At 35.9% G+C, this 23,986-nt stretch overlaps 3 protein-coding genes across 6 annotated transcripts; 1 reads left to right on the top strand and 2 right to left on the bottom strand.

Annotated features, from left to right (window-relative positions):
- Positions 1-459: 459 nt before the first annotated feature.
- On the bottom strand, positions 460-5,746 carry LOC102612672 (metal tolerance protein C1). 4 transcript variants are annotated; one of them, XM_052437871.1, is made up of 12 exons: positions 5,077-5,746; positions 4,898-4,967; positions 4,570-4,667; positions 4,211-4,350; positions 3,771-3,886; positions 3,211-3,307; positions 2,486-2,570; positions 2,245-2,307; positions 2,007-2,112; positions 1,315-1,457; positions 777-868; positions 460-638 (listed from the first exon to the last, which is right to left on the bottom strand). In XM_052437871.1, exons 1-12 carry the CDS (start codon positions 5,428-5,430, stop codon positions 506-508), a joined length of 1,497 nt encoding a protein of 498 aa, XP_052293831.1. In that variant the 5' UTR covers positions 5,431-5,746; the 3' UTR covers positions 460-505. The 4 variants fall into 4 exon arrangements, with proteins under 4 accessions (XP_052293831.1, XP_052293835.1, XP_052293834.1 ...); XM_052437875.1 differs by having other exon boundaries at positions 772-868; positions 5,077-5,738; XM_052437874.1 differs by having other exon boundaries at positions 460-626; positions 772-868; positions 5,077-5,737.
- A 591-nt stretch (positions 5,747-6,337) lies between these two features.
- On the bottom strand, positions 6,338-14,063 carry LOC102612367 (homeobox protein LUMINIDEPENDENS). The gene is made up of 13 exons (XM_025099435.2): positions 13,621-14,063; positions 13,106-13,133; positions 12,839-12,969; positions 12,154-12,578; positions 11,978-12,071; positions 11,806-11,899; positions 11,461-11,587; positions 11,329-11,380; positions 11,185-11,228; positions 11,007-11,095; positions 10,022-10,564; positions 7,869-8,440; positions 6,338-7,421 (listed from the first exon to the last, which is right to left on the bottom strand). Exons 1-13 carry the CDS (start codon positions 13,792-13,794, stop codon positions 6,555-6,557), a joined length of 3,240 nt encoding a protein of 1,079 aa, XP_024955203.1. The 5' UTR covers positions 13,795-14,063; the 3' UTR covers positions 6,338-6,554.
- Positions 14,064-16,923: 2,860 nt separating this feature from the next.
- On the top strand, positions 16,924-23,234 carry LOC102612067 (cullin-1). The gene is made up of 20 exons (XM_006479835.4): positions 16,924-17,218; positions 17,678-17,825; positions 17,926-18,025; positions 18,527-18,712; positions 18,844-18,891; positions 19,042-19,245; positions 19,366-19,443; positions 19,792-19,881; positions 19,976-20,056; positions 20,161-20,220; positions 20,611-20,640; positions 20,722-20,808; positions 20,894-21,043; positions 21,128-21,183; positions 21,328-21,448; positions 21,534-21,695; positions 21,789-21,932; positions 22,018-22,236; positions 22,369-22,536; positions 22,793-23,234. The coding sequence occupies exons 2-20, from the start codon at positions 17,695-17,697 to the stop codon at positions 22,892-22,894; spliced, it is 2,217 nt and encodes a 738-aa protein (XP_006479898.1). The 5' UTR covers positions 16,924-17,218; positions 17,678-17,694; the 3' UTR covers positions 22,895-23,234.
- Positions 23,235-23,986: the final 752 nt, after the last annotated feature.

The raw sequence follows: 23,986 nt of genomic DNA, 5'->3' as shown, positions 1-23,986 counted from the left end.
CCTCTCTTCTTCTTCTTCTTCTTCTGTATTTATGGTTTTCTAACAAATGGACTATGCTTCTATAATTATTTAAAAAATTATGCTATATGAAAAAAAATTAATATGAAATCTCATTTTTTATCAATAATAAAATTTTATGGACAACAATGATCACTATTGTCTTATCTGTAAATGTATGTATAAATTCATTTAGTAACGGATCTCAGATCTCAGACTTTACTGATTATTTGGAAAAAGGTTTAAAGTTGGGCTGGATTCCGAATATTGAAATTGAAGCAAGCTTCTGGAAAATGGAAATGACGAGACTTGATATATATATATGTATATATATATATATTTTATTCGTAAGTTGCAACTTAAGTTATTAATACAGTGACGACAAAAGCAAAAGTTTTGGTAACATGGGATTAGTTGTCCTCAAAAGCTACCAACACGAGCTATCATTTTCTTTCAATACAACAAGTCAACAACAAAAGAAACTGCCCATTTATTATTATAATTATTATTATTGAAGCTGATACTCTGGAATTGGACGCCCCAATCTTAGCTTTACGCTTACTTGGAAAACATTAGGGGCTGCCTTCATGATCTCCTTCTCAGCTTCTTCTGCTACTTTCATTGCATCCCTGCAAAACACACTTAAAAAAAAGAGTTTATTGAACGGAAAAATAATTTTTCAAAATTTGACTATCCTGAACTGAACTGAACTGAACTGATTCATTATTAGTGTTTGCTTGCGACTTTCGAGCTGAGTGTAAGAATAAGTCATACATTACCGTATCGATGTGTCCGGGGACATGGACACTTCAACTTCCAGTAAAATCTTTCCATGCAGCAAATGATGCGTTATGCGCTCCACCCCCATTTTCTGATAAGTGATGACCATTACTCTTATTTTCAATCAGAAGAAAAGAGAATCCAATTACACAATACTAGGCATTTTTTCTTTGTGCGTCTGTCTCATGTATATCGGGCTCCATGCTCAAATTATAAAATAGTTAGAACCATGTGAACAGAACTTGATTACCACCATTAGACTTGCAAGATATATATTACTGCAAACGGTTTGCATCTTCTACCTGATTAAATAACGACTCAAACATAAGCTGATGCAAACCACTAAGTTCAATATTCCCTCCTCGTATTAGTTAAATTTTCCGACCTCCATTTTCATCAAATTACTTCAGTAATCAAAAGCCAGTGAATGAGTAGCCCATAGGTCTCTATTAGCAACCTAATTTAATATCCAATACTCCGCAAATAAACTTTAAACTTCATTGAACAAGCAAAAAGAACAGGAAAAAGAAAAAATACCTCTGGAAACTTTGTTGAGAGGGTATTGTAAACAACAGCATCAATATCCAAGTCGTCCACACAAATATTACTGCTGTGCGCCTTGCATCCTTCCAAACCTAGCTGGTCCATTGTACTAGGAGAAAATTGAAAATATGCAGGATCTACAAAGGGCATTCAAAAAAAAAAAAAAAAAAAAGGATGTTACATTGGAAATGAAAGGCAAAAATGTTGAGAACAAATCAAAGCAAAGAAATTAGTGAAGTCTTGACAGCAGGAATAGTGATAATAAGAAACATTACTACAATTACAATGAGCAAGGATAATCAAGATGATGGGATCCTAATAGAAAATTGTATCCGTAAAGTCGAATTCTACCGGCGGTAAGCAAGACGGGATAACACCAATAAATCTCATATATGGAGCAACAATGAATAGCATGCTGCTTGCAGTGACCTCAACCATCATAATTAATGACCACTGGTTTACTATTAAGAGGTAAAAGAATGTTTGTCAGAGCCTGAAGGTGCAAACACCAAACCTCGAAATCATTTTACTTTTAAAAGTCAAGAAACAAGATACTAACTGATGCATTATTCAATCCAAAAACTCATGGCTGCAGTGAAAATAGCAACTAAAAGTAGCTCCATTCTAGATTGTCCAAAACTATTACAAAGATGATGAGACCAGAGACCAGAGACCAGGAAACACACCTATGTGTATGAAAACTTCGGATACTTCCGGATGGGACTTATGAATTTGATGACGAACATTTTCTCCAACACCATGAGCAGCACTAACACTAGAAAATGGATCAACCTGCCAGATAAAAGAAACCACATAGGGAAGAAATCATATTTAAGATTCATTACTCTTATATGGATGAAGTTTCATGGTCCAGCCCAAACTTCTATATTAAATATAAAGCATGTAATAATCTAAAGAACCTACCACAATATGCACATCAAGGTACAGAGATGAACCTGCCCTCCTTCCCCTCAAACGGTGGCACCCCTGCAGAGAAAGGCTCATTTGTCGAGAATGCAATAACAATGACCAAAATTCTTAACTTCATCAGCAGTGAATGCTAAAAACTGACGAAGAAAGTATAGTGCTAATTAAAATTATGGAATCCTACAGGTAGAAATAAAACAATTTATATCTTAAATTAACAAAAAAGTCTAGTACATACCTTGACTCCTTCAACTTTTAGTATTGTTTCTCGTATAGGCATCAAATTTTCTGCTGGGATTGCAGCATCCACCAGTTCCAATACACTAACAATAATCCCAAAAGAACACGTTAAACAAGGAGATACATCGTAAAATCACAAAAGCCAATTTCTCTAATGTCATTCAAGAACTCTTATTTTTTTTTTTTTGAGTTTAAAACAAAAGTTTCACTTCAGCACTTAAAATTATGAAACAAAGATGGATGTTGTTTTGAAAAAGTTATAATTGAAGGATTATCCCCCATAAATAGAAAAAAGGAACACAATTGGTTTACAGGGGCCAAAATTATGTTCTTGTACAATAAAATTGAATCAAAGAACTAACCAAAGAATAAACATAAGTGCCTGTTAGTTCAAAACAAAATCCAATCAGGAAAACTAGGGAAATGCCTTTTTATGAGAAATCTGGCTGAATGAGCTTTGAAATCCACTCAAAAAGACTTTGATATAAGTTAGATTGCTATAATCTTATGGACAAACCAAAAGAACCACAGCTAAGGTCAAAGAAAACAAGTAAAAGAAAAGGAAAGGAAGTGGAAACTCAAGACTGGATGCAATTTGGCCTCTTCAAGGGCTAAACAACTACAATTTTTAGAAACTATCACGAGTATAAACAGAAAACAAAGAAGGTACAGAGTGGGCAACAAATTAGATGGTACATATATAAAGGAAAACAGATAATGTACCTCTGATAACCTGTCTCCAGTCCAGCTTTTAGGATCATGCCTGAGACAACTAGACCGGCAAGAGGATCTAGAAACTTAACTCCAAGAATAGAACCTCCTAAAACATGTTGACAATATGTAGTTAGTATGTATTAACAGGATTGCAAAGCATTAAATAGTTTAAGGAAAACCAACAAGGAATAAATAAACAAACCATGGGAGAGGTAGTTTTCAGGGACATGCTCAATGTTGTATAACCAAGTTTTTAGGGACATGCTCAATCTTGTATAACCAGAAATTAAGAACACCACCCTAAGTTGACAAATAGGTTGACAGATGGAGACAGCACACATATGACTGTCTCTGAAGTGCAGTAACTGCTGCTTATAGGATATTCGTTTGAAGAGTTGGACTCAAATTTAACATTTTCAACTAATTTTTATTATTTTAAGGTTACAATAGTACGGCTGGAAGTATTTTTGATTTTGAAAAAGCATTATCCTAGTTGGCTACAAAAGTAGGCACCAAAATATTACTAGTCTTTACACAAAACTACATGCTTATTAAACAAACTTTCTTACCAACCCCAATAAGAGCAACTACAGACGAAACCGCATCAGCACGATGATGCCATGCATTTGCTTTCATCAATCCACTTCCTTCCCTTTCTCCAGCTCGTTTTGTTATCCAATAAAGCCTATGCATAAGAAGACCTTCAAAATTAGAATAAAAAATTTACGAAAAGTATGAATATCAGTTACTGCAAGAGTGAAGAAGTGGGTTGGGAGAGAGAGATCAAAAAGGGGGGTTGCATCAATGAAAACTAAATCAAAGAAAACAGGTAGATAATTAGATTGCAAGCAACAAGGACCAGTTATCACACCAAAATAATGACAAGGTTCAAGTTGAGGGGAAACGAAGAGAGTGAAAATGATCCAAAAAGACATTTATGGCTTTCCATAGATGCAGTATAAGCAAAAAGTCTTGTGATTAAATTAGTGCTGAGAAGTGACTTTGGTACCCTTCTTTAACAGATATTGATAGAATAGTCACAGTCAAAGCAAGGGTTGGATGTTGCATATCAATTCCATGATGATGGCTATGCACATGCTCATTTGCCGAGGACTGGCCAACTACCTCAGGAGATGCAGACAACAGATCCTGCAGATGATAAAACAAACATCTTAGGGAAAGAACGAATACAAAGTAGAATCTGATTTCATTTCAAGTGTAGTAAATTTCCACAACTCTATATTTCTTTTCCGTAATTCCAATTGACAATGAGATAATGCAAGCTTTTTACTGAAACTAAAATTGAAAATTTGAACCATTTTTTATTTGTATTATTATCACAGCGAACAGAAGAGAAAGCAGCTGTACAAGCAAAAGATCTAAAGCATGCCATGCTATACCGCCGGCTGTTGCCAACAGCATAGAAGAGATTCCAAGAGCTCCCAAAGTTTCAAATTTTCCATGCCCTGAGATCACAACAAGCCTGTCAAAAACACTAAAAATCCAAATTACACTATTTGCAACGCCTTCCAAAACAAGTTTCTCAAAATCTTGGACATTGATAAAACAAGCCTCTGGGAATTGAAATTAGATCACTCAGACTCCCCCTGGCAATTAAACTATTCAAGAAATAAACATGAAATTTGCATATAATTAAGAACAATGGAGTAGCGTGTAGGTACAAATCAAAAGTGACCATATGGATGCTCTTTGTCTTTAGGAGCCTTTGCAGCTTTGTATGACCACAACGCAATACTGCTTAGAACCTGCAAACATCCGAAAAAAGGGCAAAAAAAATGAAGAAGGAGAAGAAGCAACCCACATCACAATTTAACACAGGAATATAATATACAGAAATGGGCAGATGAAAAATACCACATCGGATATGGAATGGGCAGCATCAGCGATAATCGCGGTGCTGCCGGACAAATATCCCGTCAAAGCTTTGCCAGCAGCTAAGCCTACATCGGAGGCAAGACCCAGCCGGAAAATGTTCTCAGCATCCTTTCCAGATAATTGTTGGTGGTGGTCATGAGAATGACCTAAATGCCACCGAATTGGGATCTTAAGATAATGTTGATTAGAGCATACTGAAGAAGGGTGATTTTGGAACTGGAAATTTAGGGATTGGCATTGGATTATGGGGTGATAATAGTTGTTTGATTGTGATGAGACTCTGGTGATGTATGTTCGGCACATGGAGTTGATATTGCGGAATCTGAATCCCATTTGTTTGATGAAATGCCTGAACAAACGAAAGATATTTAACAGATATTAATTAGGATTTCTTTGATGTTCTGTTGCTCAGATTTCGTAAGTTTTACGCATTGTCTGGCTTTGCCTGGAGCTAAATGGTCTGAAAGTACTACTCCTCGTGAGCTGAGTGTAAGCAAAGCTCTCCTCAGTAATCGGTCGTTTCATTTCATTTCACGTGTCTTGAGAATTTTCTTTAACCATCCGTTATTCCGTTATACGGGCACCATATCCCTAACATTTTATGGTTTTGTAAATAAGGATATAATTTTTCGATTTGTATCAAATAAGCCCCCAACCCAAACAGAAATGATTGAAACAACCTTTAACTTCTGGTCATATGAAAAAACTTTACCGCCTATATTATTAAATTTTTTTCCCTTTTTTTTTTTTAACTTCTATTTGGTAAGAGTTGAGTTAATATTGGAAAGGAAAAGCGCGTCCTCCTTTTCCGATTGAATAATACATATTATTACCATATTTCTTCCCCTTTTTTTTTAATATACTTTTGAGTGACCCATACTAAATTTCGAATGAATCCATGTTTATGATAATACAAAACGAGCAATTCCAATGAACTTGGGCTTTATTCTTCAAGGGGTTTGGCCATAGTTAGTCAGCCCAACATGGAGAGAGAATTTTTTATTGACCCATGTTTTTTCTCCCTGACAACTAGCTGAACACTTCTAAGAGCCCAGAACAACCCCGCAGACCGAGGGGATCTCCTTTTTGATACTTCAGAAATGTCTCAATCAATTAACAAAGACCAAACCAAGCCCACCCAACCAACCCCCCAGTTTTAAATTTCAGCTGTAAATTTGCCAACTTGAATTAGCTTCGTTTCCATTTGCGAAAGAGAGTGATGAAGTGAGAAAGTGATGAATAAGTTAAAAGAGTTTCGGCAAGTTTTATGTGCTTTTGTCAAATTCAGTATCAAGAGAAGGTTCTGAACAGTTAGAAAGCTGCGATTGCAACTCAATGTCCCCTTCTTCCATCTTGCATCTCAATTCTCAACCTCCCACAACCATCTACAATGTCAAATTCTCAATAAATTCCAAGTTGCTCTGAATCAGGCGAAACAGCTGCAAGCCTAAACGAGCTTAATGTCTTCGGTCTCGCCATGTATATCCATACTTGTTATGGTCCCGAACTTCCCGTTGCTCAGAAGTATTCCATTGTCTTGACCGGTCAGGTCCATTGCTCCACCCAGAATTCATCCTGGGTTCTTGCAAGTTCCTTCTGGGCTCATACTCTGGTGGCCTAGTTGGACTATTATCGGGACTCCATGACTCAAACCCATCATTACCCGCATATCCATTTCTCTCCCTAGGAGGACCTGACAGCACCTGACGCCGCTGCATAGGCCCCCCAAATGATCCATTATAATTGTTTTGATTAACTTGATAACGAGAATTTGAAGCCAAGCGCTGACTTGCTTGCCAAGATTCAGATGCGGGACCTGAATTCCCCATTGGTTGCCTAGAGGGATACAATGATGCAACATGGGTAGGATTGGACATGTGGGGTTGCTGCGGTTGAAGCTGTGGCTGTGACCTTGCCGATGTTGGAATTAAGGTAGACGAGGGATGTGAAACGGGTTGTCTCTCAGGTGCATTGATATGCATTGGCGCTGCTTTCACATTGCTTATGTACGAGGGGCTAGCGTTAGGTAGATTTTTCATGGCTTGTGTTTGTACAATTGGAGAACTGATGGAGTGGGACTGACGCAGAGAAGGTACAACAGAATGTAACTGCCTTTCTGGTATTGTTTGATGTAGTGAAGGATGCATTGCACTTGTTGGTTGTTGGGGTATTGTGACATTCATGGCCGAAATTCCAGACCGAATTACATTGGTCGTATGAAGCTTTTCTGTGGAAGCAACTTCCAGAGAAGACAGAACAACATTGCTCTCCATTGGACTTCCTCGTGAAAATGGATTCCTGACAACGTCCTGCCTCCATCCACTCTGAACCGGAAAAAAAAAAAATTAGCATCCTGAAATTGAGAAAACTTACCTCTGACATAAAACAAAATCACAGCTATGACAGTATAAATAAATTCCTCTCCAAAAGTCGGTTAATATTGCCTCTCTATTATCCACCCACTCGAATCCACTGGAACAGAATAATGGCAGACAAGTCTTTGACTTCATTAATTCTCCACAAAGAAAAGGCTAATACTCTGGATAATAACAACTCTTAACAACTTGGCCATCATTACATGGCAAAGTCTGGAAGTCCCCCCTTCTTAAATTACCCGACTTTTATTTGCATTATTACTTTGAGTTATTTAATGTTATTAAAATTTTGGACCTTGCTTTGACAAGCCAGGCTCAGAATATGGGATGCAAGTGCGAATTAGCCCATGAAAAATTGGCCATATTTAGGATTTTGCGGTAAAAATTGTCACGCACCGTTCCAGGATTGCTCGATGGAGTTGGGGATGGGAGCGAAACCTCAACCTTCTCCTCTACTTTTCCCCTCATCCCATTTACATTACTGGCTAAGCCAGCCCCAGCCCCACCAGACTTAATCATATCTAGCAGCTTCACAGTGTCTTCACTTGATAAGTTACCAGCTTGACCTGTAGTCAAGGCAAAAACCAACTCTGGATTTTTAAGCAGTACAGCGAGCAACTCAAGGTCTGGCTCGGCTGCACTTGCACTAGCATTTGCAATCTGTGGTGGTGGTGCAATCTGTGATGGGATAGGCAACGAAGGAGCTGCATTATTTAAAGTAACATTATCAGAGGGAAACTGTGTTTCTTCTACACTATCAGCATCAGGCGGCTGTTCGATTGGGAGTTCTGGAGTCAATGTATCATCATAGTCCATTTCAAGGTCCCATGGCTCCTTGGGATTACATGGTATCTCCTGGATTTTATGACAGATGGTTTCCGTCTCCCGGTGGATTCTGTTTTTCTGAACTTCAACCTCTTTGCTATTCTCACCATTACCAACTCGCCAATGCGTGTTAAGTTTCACTTCTGCAAAAAAGGGGGAAAAAGCTAAGAAGGGTTGGAATTTGTAGAGAATGTCTCTGAACTTGATGAGACTCCATTAATCACAGAATTTAAAAATATATATATAAAATAAACAAAAATTAACAAGAGTCACAAATGAGAATAGGTTTTAGCTGCAGCAGATATAGGCGGAGCTTGAAGACATGATAGTGCTTGCTGACCAAACCAACATTGTTCACCTCCCAAGTAAACATTTTAACACCAGGGGAAACTCACAACAAAGTAAATGTGGACGGGGTTCCCCAACTTAGACACAAGTTACAGTCCGCCTGCAACTGTACCCTGTAACATAATCATGACTGCCTGACTCAGCTTTCTGGCACTCCAAGTTCTAAGAGAAATCTCAACTGTTGGGTGGATACATGCGAGTTAGTGTCAAATTTAGTGTCATCTAGACAGATGAATATTTATAAAACCAAATCCTTTGTCATTGCCATCATCATTTATTTACAAATTTATGCTTGGGATTAAGTTTGTTGAGTATATTGTGTGCCCTTGTGCACTGCAACGTGGCAACCTGTACCTTACATTCAACAATACCAGAAACCATGAACTTGTAACCAACCCCGCAATGATTAGTTGGTCTGATAAGGTACCAATATTTCAAACTGCCCAGTTATGATCCTATCAATTGAACCAAATAATCTCAACAAAGTTTTGCTTCATTACAGCAGTAGTTGGCTTGTCCTCCCAATACACTTTATGAAATTCTGTACTATGACTTTCTCTTTACCTTCGTAAGATACACAGACTTCTCATTTATTAATTAAAAAAAAAAAACTGATCTATAACAATCATCTAAAGCTCAATTACCTTTAATTATGATTATTATTTATGTAAAAAAAATTAGCCTTTAGTGAGTCAGCACAAAACAGTTTGAACCTAGGACTACATATCAAAACCAATGTGGCTTTTAGACAAATACCCTGCACAGTTCGTGGTTCACCAGCACACTGTGTATTACAAGGGTAATCAACAAGTTATCAAAGTGCTAATCTACGTCACAACCAATACCGCACAATAGTGGGGATCATTTCAAGCCCTATCGAAAGCAAAATTTATCAAAAAATAAACGGTGCTCATTAAATTTCCATACAAGGTAATACTATTTGGATGGTCCAAGTTCATCACATAGGGAAAAATTTATTTGAAAATTTACTTCTTTTTATTTGGTGCCAAATTTTTGCCCTTAGTTATAATTATTGGATAAGAAGACATTAAAACAAAAGCATATACAATATAACCCAATTTTTACACAAAATGGACTTTTGGTTTTTATCTAAATCACTATTGATATGAGCTAAACAAAAAAGTTGTGGTCAAAGGAGAAAGTAATCACAGGTTAGAATCTGTGATTGCAGAAACAGTGAATCTCCATCTCTGAAAACGTGAAAATTACTTCCAAGATGCTCAATTGCTCAAAGTTTAGGAACTCCTTAAAATGGTCCCTTCCCTTTTCTGTAGAGAGCTATTCTTTCTATACTAGTAATATTATTGGCAAGCACATTAAGGAACCCAAAAAATAAACACTGAAGCAAGTGTTACCTGGGGGTGTCTGCCATGGGATCTGAACCCTCAACCACTTTTCCTGTGAAGACTCCTTAACCTCCATTTTTTGCTTCTCCTGTGGAGGCTCCTTCACACCTATTTTCTGCTTCTCTTCTGAAGGCTCCTTAAAAACAATTTTCAGCTTCTCCTCTGGAGGCATTTCAACATCCTTTTTCTGCTCAGGATCAAGAGGGGCTTCTGGCCTACTAGAAATTTTTGGTTCAGGGGTTACTGACTTTTTGAATTCCTCAATATGTGGCCGAACTAGAACTTTTGATATTGGTGGAAAATTGGTGGCTTGAGTTGTAGATTTCTCCAGACCTTCCGCCTTTACTTCATTAATTCCATTAGACAAAAAACTAGTTTTCCCATATTTATTCTGCCGCTTATACATAGCTTTCAACTTTGCTTTTTGAATATCATCTGCAGACATAGGACGGGCTTGACCCACAGGAGCTAATCTTGAGGCCTGCAGACTTCTACCAGCCGATTTTTGACCTGGCTGTTCCACAAACTGAGTTTTTCGGCGTTCTCTGTTATCTGTTACTGGTTAAGGCAACTAAGTTCATCCATACATATTTATACGCAAAAATAAATAAACAAAAAATTAAGAATAGTGCTTAAATCATTCAACACACTTTCCAATTGATTGCTAACTAATGCCCTATGGCTACACCTACAGTACCTTATTCAAGAAAATTTGCATTTTAACTTAATCACAGGAAACGTAATCGAAGTTTGTTAGAAATCCATATTAGATCTTCCAAAACAAGCAGATTGTAACTCAAAATTGTGGAAAATACATTTACTGATCTTTTCACATTTCCATTAAAAGCCAACCAACAAATACTGCTGAACATATATACCCACATCAAGGCAAAGAGTTCCTAAAATTGATATTCATAATAGAGTTAATTTCCAGATAGTAGAATTTCTTTTCAGCCGTCCATCCATATAAATGTTAAAAGTTCTAAAAGGATACATGATGAAGATACACCAAGGATGTTCTTCCTTCCAGAGTCATCTGAAGATGCTGTCAATAACTTAACTGATTGTGGTGATTCTGACTTCCTGCACAAGAAATCTAAGCTTAGTACCTCCACAGCCACCAAACAGTGCTAACAAGCCAAAGAATATGAGATCATATATTGATTCCAGACCTGAAACTCTCCGAACTTTCGCACAAGGTAGCAAGACTGTTCTCCTGTACACCCAAAGGGAGTGAGGAAAGAAAACTAATTACTAAGCACATGTACCTACACAGCTTTCAGCAGATTTTCATTTGGATTTTAGGTAGCACTTACAGAAGCATTACTACTTGAGAGCCATGATTCATCAGCCATAATTTCGCCAATACTGCACATATTTAGAGTGCAATGATAAGGAACTACTTGAAAAAAATCTTGCAGGTACAAGCAGGAAAATTGAAAACTTGCCTCTGTTTAAGAATTAACTCGTTCTGTGAGTCAGTAGAGTGTTTTGCGCCATGTTTCTTCAAAGCTTGGCTTCTTGAAAACATCTTGCTCCATTTTGATAACAAAACGTTTGCCCTGTTCGATAAGTCTGATCTTCAAATCAGATAAATGAGATTCAAACATATCCCAAAGGGTGCAAAAGATTACCAGCAAATATTTTCAATGCAGAATGCAATTACGTCGTAATCAGAAAAACTTAATGAGAAAATAGAAAGAAAACAAAGTTTATAACAAATTATGATAAGACATTTTTTCAACAAAAACACACTATACATAACTACAGAGGCCTCCAATACAGAAGCACACCTGACGCCCTGTAGTACCGCAGTCTTTTAACGCTTTGCAGTATGGCTGACATTTGTTCTGGGAGAGCTTTTTGTAATGGCAAGTGACAGAGAACCTGCATGCCAGTCAAAAAATGTAATTACTAGCTAAGTTAGTAGCAATGACAAACTAAACAGGCAAACAGAATTCATACATTAAGGATGACAATAAGAACACTTGTTTGTTCCTCATCAGCTGCTTGACTCAGCCATGTCGCTAAGATCATCACACCACCTTTGGTCAAAAACCTACAATCAAAATGACTAGACGAGGTAAGCATAGCAAACAATAATTATACTCATCCAAGTTCATATAGCAATTTGCAAGTACCAATATAGAATTGAAGAATTTTCTATCCGCAAGATCTGTTCCATCAGCTTCACTTGCCCAGAAAATGTTTCTTCCTTCCGCATCAAACTGAAAAAATTCTCAACAAAATGTTTATCTAAGTCATCTAAGCCAAGCTGACATTCATCCCGCCCGGAACAAGATGGTGCTTCATCAACTTTGAGAGGGCCAATGGAGTTTAAGGGAATAGGATTAACAGGTATCACACTGGTAGGGCAAGCTGAACTTGAGGGGACAGGATCAGTAGGAATTACATAATCAGAGCTAATAGGAATTACAGAATCAGAGCTGACAGGAACCATAACATTATGTGAGTCTTTACGTGCATCAGATTTAATTGCCTTCTCCTTTGACAACCGAACTAGTTTCCTCACTCTAGTACGTTGGCTAGCAAAAAAATCCTTAACCTACAAAGGTTAGAACAGAAAGGTATTAACAATTACTACCATATATTTCATTTACAAAGACGATGGTCAGTGGAAAGTGGAAACTATACCAAAATGAGAAACAGAATTGAAAAAAAGCCATTGGTAAAACATATATCCATATTTAATTTAAAAAACAAACAGGCTTCAGATAAGGACAGAATTTTATTTTGAGCAGTTGAGAGGAAGGGGGAGAACTCAAGAAAAATTAATGAAAAGTGTCACAAGAGAATAAAAGGGACCTGTGTAACTGTAACGCCAAATTGAGCACTGATCTCCCGGGATTCCTTCTTACTTATTGCATCTTTCAGAGCAAAAACCTCTTGCATGTATTTCACAGCCTTAGGGTTTAGCAAATCTCTAGGTCTCTTTCCTGTGATATACATCTCAGTGAAATGACAACCAAGAAAAGTAAATAGCAAAAGTAGAACACTTGCAATCAGATGGAGATTATATATATATAAAACATATGTCACTCGAGAGACGCGGCATACAAACAAAAAACTCACCAATTTTTATTGATAGGGCACCAGCTGCCTGCATGTGCCAAGAAAATACACATTAGTTAACATGATAAATACTTTTTATTCAAAGAAAGGCAGTAAAATATATTAATTGAAAGCCCCCTACTAGTGTTATTGCATAAGATTTAACTAGTAATATACAGTACTAAGTTAAATGTTAAACTCAAATAATAGGTTACTTTGCCCAAGGAAAAAAAAGGCCTTATTTTAGGTTTTGTCAATTCCCCTGGGAAGTCTTGTGTGATTGTGTGCAAATTCTTTAAATTCTAGTGTCTGCTATGCTCAGTAGCATTAGCATGATATTTGCCTAATAACATAAGTTGAATCCAGTGAGCCATAATAAGGAAGCATTCAAAGAACTAAAACTCCTAAAACAAAAGTATCAGTTCAATAATTCAAACAAAAAAAAACCAAGAAAAAAAAAGTTAGCGAGTATTAACTACAGGATTAATGTTTTCTCTTCTTCATAAAGTAAATTGAATTAATTTTCGAAAACGCACCATCTCCTGCGCCAGAGGATTGGCTCCAGTGAGTCTGCATTGTGTGACGACGACGTTTTGGAGCTTCTCGATCTGGCTGTGGAACAGCTCGCTCTGCGAGTCCAGAAACTTCTGAAAAGATTCCGCCGAACTCCCAATCTCTATCTCCATCGAATTCTCCTTCAACGCCTCCATGGTCGAACTCAACACTCGATGTCCTATTTTGAAAAAGACCGCTCATTAGAGCACAAATGAAAGACTCGACAGATCTGAAAAGCAAATTGAATTCCGATTTGAGATGTATGATTAGGGTTAGGGTTTTGTCTGTTTAGATGGAGAGGGCAGAGAGCTGATGAGATTTAGGGGGATACCAACGGTGCCCCCAGTATGCAGCAATTCGCGCGTGTAATGTTCTGGACTCGGTTCTTGGATCGATTCGACGCCGTTTCCACAGTTTCGTTGGATCCCAAGCCCCTAGCTCGCGTGGCTCCGTCTCTATTATTTTCATTGATAAACATTATAATATTTCCTATTATATTACACTTATCTAAAAGAAAATTAAATACTTACACGGAGAAATTGTAATTTTAATCTAGAAAAATTCAGGGAAAATATCCACCGTCCACCCATTTTTTTAACTTTTTTAAAAATATACAATTCTTTTTTTTTGCTAGAATCCACCTAAAATTACATTTTGTTTCACTTTTCCACTTCCATTTGGAATCCGTTAAGAAAACTAACGGAAACTTAAAAAAATTACCATTTTACCCCCAAAATAAAAATTATAATTTCACCCTAAAAAATACAAAAAATAATCAAATTTAATGATGAATATCATTATTGGTATGTTAATGAAGTACAAAAAAATCTTAACTACTAGAGATTATAATTTAATGAATAATAAAACTTTACTTATCTTAAATTCAATTGATAGTTTGTAAGATTGGACTATTTTTAATACAACTGTTATAATTTAGTATTCTAATTATAGACATATTAAAAAAAGCCTTGCATTTGATGGTTGTGGAATTAATTTCTTTATTAACCGATGGGGAAAATAATTAGATTTAATCTGATTATTTTTTGTAATTTTTAAGGTGAAATTATAATTTTCGTTTTGGGGGTAAAATGGTCATTTTTTAAAGTTTCTGTTAGTTTTCTTGACGGATTCCAAACGGAAGTGGAAAAGTGAAACAAAATGTTAGTTTAGATGGATTCTAACAAAAAAAAGAAGGAATTGTGTATTTTTAAAAAAATTAGAAAAAATGGGTGGGCGGTAGATATTTTCTCAAAAATTAATATTGAGGGATTATTCCGCTTGGGTGGGCATCCAGTACTAGCATTGTTTTCTTTATGTTCGGGTTGAAGCATTATATGATTCTATTCTATAATTAATTGATTCCTCTCACAAGTAAAACTTAAATCTCTTTCCTCACCCTCATAACATTATATATTTTTCTTCACTATCAGTAATAATGAATTCTGATATGATTATTTTATTTTATCAACAATATATTTATGTTTGTGTTATCATGCTATGAATGATTGCTATTTGTATCTGTCCATTACTAACGTATTGATTTTGAGACTAATACTGAACTAGTATAAATATAAATTATGTTCGTGTGGGGATCAGTTTTTGTATTCGAAACAAGCCTTGCATACTTATGACCTATTAATTGTTAGTTTTCATGTTTTTAAGTGTTGTTTGTTCATTAATGATTGAGATTCTCATTTATTATTGAATTTGTCATTTAATAAGTAACTAACAGGATTCAAATGTTGGGCATTATACATTATTGTTAATATAATTAACAATTATTGTCTTTTTTTTTTCTTTATTTTATTGTTAATATTTGTTGTCCACTCCACTTTGAAAGTTCACAATCCGTTTATCGTTGAGTTTTGGGAAGAATTGATGTAGTCAAAGACTCATATTATGATAAAGAAACCCCCTATTCTTTTAAAAGAAAAAAAAATTTCCGGCTTCGCTTCTTTCTTTAATCAAAATATGTGTAGTTTTTGTTTTCTCAATGAAACTTATTGGAACCATCCGTATCTAATTCATCTTTTAGAATTATATCACGTCTTGGATCTGATGAAATATGATGAATTCATAAAGTATTTTGTAAATATGATTTTTTTTTTGGGATATCACAATGTGAATGTTTTGATTAAAAAGAGTGCTATCAAATTTTAGGAGGCATCACGATCTATTAGATCTTACCAAATTTCAGACTTCCTTCTATTATTGTCATCATCTTGATTTAATACAAGTTCTTCAAACCGGCTTCAAAGTTTTTTTTAACTGTTAATTAAAAAATTAATCAATATTACTTTATTCTTGAAATAAAATCAATATTAGATCTCTGAGAATGTCCTTAGAATAGATCAAAGATTTTAGACTTTCGGCTCCCTAGAATAGATCAAACTTAAAAGATTTCTGTATATGTTTATGGCCAATTTAGTTTTTCGCTATATATGGGTATAGTGTTACTAATTGCCAGCATGGACGTCGGCTGCAATCTACTTAGACAACAAAATGCTGAATTATTTACCAAATTTAATTCATTACTTTATAAATTTATAGATATATATTTTTTTTTTGAACCACGAGGTGGTTCTGAGTGGGTCCCAACTGTGAGATGCATCTTTAAACTCGTACCACAATCTAGATTAATGTCTGCTCGTACCGGGTCGGCTCGTAAAGAATAAAATACTGGCTAAAGCGGTGATTTCATATGAGAGCGAGACTTGAACTCCTGACTTTTTTTTAAGGAGTGAAAATAGCGAACCAACTTTGATTTTTATAGATATATTTCAGTCCAACCCTTTATCTGCATGGACGCAAAACTAGTTTCTAGACATGACTTGCATGGTGCCATATGTTCAATAATTTCTGGGCTTACTTTCATAGCAAATTTTCAACGTACAAGTTGCATAATTACAAGTAACAATTATTTTGACGGCTCGTTACTTGTCAGCCACTAGTCAGGTCGCTCCACGTGGCTGGGCATCTCAAAATCAGCCGTGAGATTGCATCTAACGGACTAACGGTAGCTTGGGAAAAAGCTAAAGAAGGGAGTTTGTTAAAGACCTTAGGCAACGGAGGCATATAATATTTATTTTGAATTGTCAAATATACTATTACTAGAATTACATTGAGACTCAAATTATTCATTTAAAGCTAATAAAAATTTGTGTTAAAAAAAATAAAATTATTTAAAATTCTTAATAAATAATATGCGGGAATACGTATAAGTTCAACGCCGACCGACGACAATAATAATGGATATATATTGTATATATATAGAAAAGAAAGAAGAAAAAAAAAAGAAAAAGGAAAACTGGAGGTCTGAAACAAACGGAGGGCTCTAAAAACCTTCCTAAAAGCATGATATTGGATTCCGTGCCAACAAATCCCAATCCTTTTTAGTAAATTTAATCATCCTTTAAAACCGAAGTCTTTAATCATCCTTTTAAAAGCGAAGTCTTCTCCCCAAAATCCCCTCTCATTGATAAATTTTTAATAATTTTACCGAAGCGATCTCTCTATTCTTCTTCTGTTAGGGTTCCCTCCTCGATTCTCGTCTCGCTCTCCCTCATCCGTTGCTATACGGTGCGTTTTGCCCCTGCCCCTTCGCTCTACGATTCTCTTTCTTTTCTTTTCTTTTCGTCAGCATTTCTTTATTTATTCAATTGTTTTTAATCGTTCTTTTGTGTCTTCTTCGTCGCCAATCGATGTCATGTGATTCTTTTTTTATTCCTTTTACTTCAACAATATTAAATATTAATAACAATCGTAGTTGATTTTTAGGTTTTTTTTTGTGTTTATTTAAAACCTGTACGGCCTCTAATCGTATTGGTTTGTTCCAAATTCTCGGTTCAGTCTTATCATAACTGCGCGTATTATTAGGTTTTTGTATCGAGAAGGAAAATTAATAATACTAGTTCTTTTGTGTTTTAAGAAATTGCTGGCGAAGAAATAAATAATGAGCGGAATTAGTTATGATGCTTGTTAGTTTTGTGCATTGTTTACTTATTTATGGGGTTTTTTTTTCTTTGTGTTTAATTGCAGGTAATTATTGTTTAGCAATGGATCGCAAGACAATCGACTTGGATCAAGGATGGGACTATATGCAGAAGGGGATCACAAAACTGAAGAGGATTTTGGAAGGATTGCCGGAGTCCCCTTTTAGTTCTGAGGAGTACATGATGCTTTACACGTAATGATTTTATTTTATTTTTTCTTATTCAGTTCAATGATCTTAATGTTTGGATTTTGGAGGCATTGTGGGTTTATTTTATTTTTTTTATATATGACAGAACAATCTATAATATGTGCACTCAAAAGCCTCCTCATGACTATTCTCAACAGCTTTATGACAAGTACAAGCAAGCCTTCGAAGAATATATTTCTTCTATGGTGAGATGATTGCCATTTTTTTCTGGTTTTAATTTTATTATGCATGTAGTTATGAATTGTTTTTCAGTTGTAATTCATCATGGCATGTAGTCATTTTTTCTACTGGTCTGAAATAACTTTTTTTATGATATAACTTAGTGCTCGTAGGTGTGTTCATTGCATGTTGCTATTGTGCATTATGAAAGAGAGTTATATGAACCTGTCAAATTTACTTATGCTTTGAAGATACCAATGAATTCTTTATTGAGTTGATATTTCCATTGACTTTGAAATAGGTTGATTGCTTTTGGTCTTTATAACAACAGTTTACTTGTAAATAATTTAATTCTGTTATGATAATGAACTATAAATTTTATTACTACTTAATTATATCATTCTTCAAATTTATTTATCAATACCTTGTAAAAGTGAAGACTTGTATTTGATTTGTCTACCTAGTGTTCCTTCTTTTTGATCTTTACTCATGTGATGTCTCCTTTTCCTTTTTGTTTCCTTCATTAGGTATTGCCATCTTTGAGTGAAAAGCATGATGAGTATATGCTGAGGGAGCTAGTGAAAAGATGGGCTAATCATAAAGTTATGGTTAGATGGCTGTCACGCTTTTTCCACTATCTTGATCGCTACTTCATTGCTCGAAGGTCACTTCCTGCACTAAATGAAGTTGGGCTTACTTGCTTCCGCGAACAGGTTTGTCATTAGTCCTTTTAATGACATCATACATTCTATAGTAGTGCAAGCTTTTTATATGCCTTCCTCTCCTGTTCTTTTTTTGTTTTTTTTTTTAACAGTTCCAACGTCCTTAATTTCTCTAATTCCAGGTTTACGATGCTTTAAAAAATAAAGCCAAAGATGCTATTATTGCTCTTGTAAGTTCATTCTTCATGATCCACTCTGCCTTTTTATCTCTTTTTTTGAATGAAAGGATTGAACCCCTATTTGAATTGGTTAGATAAAGAAACTGGTCTTTCACCCTGTTACTTGATGTGGTTTAACCCAATGTTTATTTCCTCTGCCAGATTGATAAAGAACGTGAGGGAGAACAGATTGACAGAGCATTATTGAAGAATGTATTGGATATCTTTGTTGAGATTGGAATGGGGCAGATGGATAGCTATGAAAAGGATTTTGAAGAACACATGCTTCAGGATACCGGTGCTTACTATTCTCGCAAAGCATCAAACTGGATTCTTGAAGATTCATGTCCAGAATACATGATAAAGGCAAGTCCTTCCGCCCATAAGTTTTACTAATTATGCAACTTTCACCAACCTGTTTGATTTTAAATTATAACATAACTTTGATTAACCTGTTTGATTTTGGAATGTTTTATAAAATTGCAGGCTGAGGAATGCTTGAAGAAAGAAAGAGATAGAGTGTCTCATTACCTGCATTCAAGCAGCGAGCCAAAATTAGTGGAGGTTAGTGTTGATATATAAACAAAATGCTTTAGTTTAGTTCACAGCACCATAGAATTAACAACTATTTATGGAGAAACTCTATGAAATTTGTTGAGAAGCTCTTGATTGGTATGAGCATGTACGACATATTTTCTTTGTGACATATAAAACTATATGCTCTCATATTTGTTGGAGGTTTTGGTTCTTCTTGTTATTTGTATCAGGTTGTCTAGAAAGAGAACTTCAGTAATGCAGGAAATTGTGATATCAAATCCCTTTTGAGTTCAATCACATTATCTTATTGTCTCTGTGGAAAGATAGTTTTACAATCCGCTATGCATCCTAATTGGAGCTCTTTACATCATGTAGAAAGTACAACATGAATTGTTGGTGGTGTATGCAACTGAGCTTCTTGAGAAGGAGCAGTCTGGATGCCGAGCATTGCTTAGAGAAGATAAGGTGGTTTTCAAATTTGCACTGTTTTGTGGCATTAATAGTGGGTTACCCTGCCATTATGGTATTAATATCATTTCACTTTGTTATGCCGGGCTAGGTGGAGGATCTTTCTAGGATGTATAGGCTTTATCATAAAATACCTAAAGGCTTGGAGCCAGTGGCTAATGTATTCAAACAGGTTGGTTGGTTTTTTGCACTTGTATTATATTTGATTTCTAAATGGCCTCTTTACCTGTTACTTTTTTCACATCACTAATCTTTCTGAGAACTTTAATATTTCAGCATATTACTGCCGAAGGTACTGTGTTGGTACAACAGGCTGAAGATGCTGCAACAAACCAGGTATTATGTCACAATCATTTTTTATTTGATATTACTATCTGTGCCGACAGATAACTGCTGTCCTGTTATATTAAGACATTATAAGCCACTCTCCTGCACGAGCTGGGAATCTTATGTATGTGCCCTTTGCATCATCTTCACACTTTAGTTGTTGGGATGCTGTTATTCCTTTTGATTGATGCTGTGGTTTGACAATAGGATGAGAATCATTCTGTAGGTGCACTAATGCCAATATGCATGTAAGTGAATTTGCTGATAATGTATTCCCACCCAGTCTAATTACTTATTTGCTGTAAAGTTAAATTGTTATTTCTTTTAGTAGTATGAAATGTGCTTTTATTTTTATGCTTCATTTTTTTGCTACGTGCTGACAGTTGTATGCTGATGCAGGGTGGAAGTTCAGGTGCTGTGCAGGAACAGGTAAATCTTGCCACCTCTTTGTTATGGAACCTCTTGAAGTTATTCGAAATATCAAAAATTGACTTTGTTGTGTGGTCTCAGGTCCTTATCAGAAAAATAATTGAGCTGCATGACAAGTATATGGAATACGTGACTAATTGTTTCATAAACCACACGTTGTTCCACAAGGTTTGTGGTGTATGGTATTCTAATGGTTTGTAGATCTCTTCAAATCTGTTGTCTGTAATGTCCTTCTTTATCGGTTGTTCAACAGGCTCTGAAAGAGGCTTTTGAGATATTTTGCAATAAAGCTGTTGGTGGCAGTTCGAGTTCAGAACTGCTGGCAACTTTTTGTGATAATATCCTAAAGAAGGGTGGAAATGAGAAACTGAGTGATGAAGCCATTGAAGAAACTCTGGAGAAGGTAGTTTATTAATATGCTGTAGTACTAAATTCTTTTTCACTACAAATGACATTGATTTTATTAAACAGAGTGCTTGTTTTGCAGGTTGTTAAGCTGCTTGCATATATCAGTGATAAAGATCTTTTTGCCGAATTCTACAGGTACAATCTTACGTTCCAGATAATGATTTCATATATGTTCACTTATGTTATATGATAATTCAAAATTAATAACTTTTCTATATATCCAATTGCATTTGTACGTTTACGAATTGGTGTTTTTCTGTTTCTGACTGCCCATCGCAGGAAGAAGCTTGCTCGTCGGCTGCTTTTTGATCGTAGTGCTAATGATGATCATGAAAGGAGTATTCTCACAAAGCTGAAGCAGCAGTGTGGTGGACAGTTTACATCGAAGATGGAGGGAATGGTAAGTTGGTCTTGAGTTTTTGGGTAAAGCTTTTGAATCTGTTCTTGTATTAGTATTTGGATTTCACATGGTATCTTTCTTTCAGGTTACAGATTTGACTTTGGCAAGAGAAAATCAGACCAGCTTTGAGGAATATCTCAGCAATAACCAGAATGCACACCCTGGAATAGATTTATCAGTTACTGTTCTCACTACTGGATTTTGGCCAAGTTATAAATCCTCCGATCTGAACCTTCCTTCTGAGATGGTAAGTCTTTCTTTCATTCATGTTGGTTAGTAGGAAAACGCAGTGAGCAGTGATTCTCTTTTTATACTTAATTTTCCAAAATTGTTGTTCCAGGTTAAATGTGTAGAAGTTTTTAAGGGATTTTATGAAACCAAAACAAAACACAGAAAACTTACATGGATTTACTCATTGGGTCAATGCAACATAAATGGCAAGTTTGAGCAAAAAAATATTGAGCTGATTGTATCAACATATCAGGTAATGCCTTAAACGGTGCTCAGATTTAATCATAGTCAGGATAAAAATGTGAATATTTTAAATTTTTGTTGTCCGGATTATACAGGCTGCAACTCTACTGCTTTTTAATACTTCGGATAGATTGAGCTATTCAGAGATCATGACTCAGCTGAACTTGACTCATGATGACCTGGTTAGATTGCTCCATTCCCTGTCATGTGCCAAGTATAAGATCCTTCTCAAGGAGCCAAATACGAAAACCATCTCACAAAGTGACCACTTTGAGTTCAACTCTAAGTTTACAGACAGAATGAGGAGGATAAAGGTCCGAGATTGATTCAATCCTTTGATAGTTTGCCTAATCTCTTTTTTTCCTTGGTGGCCTTTTAGCACTCTTGAGTTGATGTACTTCTTTTTCATAGATTCTAAACAAATGAAACTGTCCAATCATGTGCAGATTCCTCTCCCACCGGTTGATGAAAGGAAGAAAATTGTTGAAGATGTAGACAAAGACAGACGATATGCTATTGATGCTGCATTAGTGCGCATAATGAAGTCTCGGAAAGTTTTGGGTCATCAGCAGTTGGTGTCCGAGTGTGTTGAGCAGTTGAGTCGCATGTTCAAGGTATTCACATGTTTCTTTGTCTTTATATTTGATTGATACAAGAAAGGAAGGGAAAGGGAAGTCTCGTGGTCATCTTTTATTTCATTTCTGTACAAACGGTATTCCAGTTGGTCAAAACATCTGTACTAGAACATTCTTGTGGAGAGTAGTTTTGGTTGGAGGTTCAACTCAAACTCAGTTATCAGACGATTATTCTGTTTCTGTTTTTTTCCTCTTGGTGTCTTGTTACTAATATGATATGACTTGGAACCTGCAGCCTGATATTAAAGCAATCAAGAAGAGGATGGAAGATCTTATCACAAGAGATTATCTGGAGAGGGACAAGGAAAACCCTAACATGTTTAGGTACTTGGCCTAATTTGATGATGAAAAGGCAGGCGGAGTGAGAGCCGAGATGCATGCGCTGAAAAAGGCATAGAGAGAGCTGGGAAGTAAAATTTTTGATTTGATGATGGTGGTGGCTGCATGGAAATTGAAGTTGAAAACATAAAAGATGCTGTAAATGCTGTCTGTGTAGTTGTGGTGGTGGCTTCTTTTGACACTAGGAAAGATGGTACCTACCAGTGACTGGAGAATTTTTGTGGACTTTCCCTCAGTTTTGTGTAATACATCATACCATTCGTTCTTGGAGCTGGAGGAACCCCAAAAAAGGGGAAAAAGGAAAAGAAAATTAACAGGAAAAGCGTTATTGATTTTTCTATTATGTGCCATTGGCCGTCGTGATTCATAGTGTCGAGTGACTCGGGGATGGTTGCAGACAAAAGCTTTTCATCAATTAAATCTGGAGCCCAATACTTTTTTCTTTAAATTAAAAGAGATTTTCATTCATCCTAAAAGAACGCACTAAACTTTCTTTTGTTTCTACTGGAAGCTTGGGCTGGGGAACGGCCTAATGATGCAGTTAGTGTTGAAATTGAGGCAAACATAAACACTTTCTATTCTTTCAATCAAACAACGCAATGCACCTAACGAGGGCTATGGGTCGCGGTATCATTGGTGGGACTGTTGCACCCGCGACACAGTCCCATCAACCGAAATTAACAAGCATTTGATGAAAATCCATGCACTTACTCTTTATAATCTCATTCAATCTTAATTCGAAGCCGAAATTCCTGCAACCAAAAGTCCATCTTGCGGCGCATCGTTGGTTTTCTGTATCGTTCTCTCTATTTTTATTCAAGAAGAACGAGGAATAATTTAAGCTTAGCAACTATATATCGAAAATACAATTACGTCCCGTAACGAGCATGTATTAAAAGCACAAATTATAGCGTAGTCCTATCAGAGAATTCTAGTGAATGTCCTGAATTTGAGTTGAGTTTCAAAACACCTTCTAAATAAATATTCAATAACATAATAATAATAGAGGAGAAAAGAAGGGGCGGGGGGGAACAAAAACGTGTATTGTATAGTCTGGATACTCCTCTATCTCTGAGTAAATGCTCCCTAA

The sequence above is a fragment of the Citrus sinensis genome, chromosome 3 (genome assembly GCF_022201045.2).
Source record: "Citrus sinensis cultivar Valencia sweet orange chromosome 3, DVS_A1.0, whole genome shotgun sequence".
Classification (NCBI taxonomy): Eukaryota; Viridiplantae; Streptophyta; class Magnoliopsida; order Sapindales; family Rutaceae; genus Citrus; species Citrus sinensis.
Note: the sequence above shows the minus strand (reverse complement) of the source record. Positions and strands in the feature narration are given on the sequence as shown.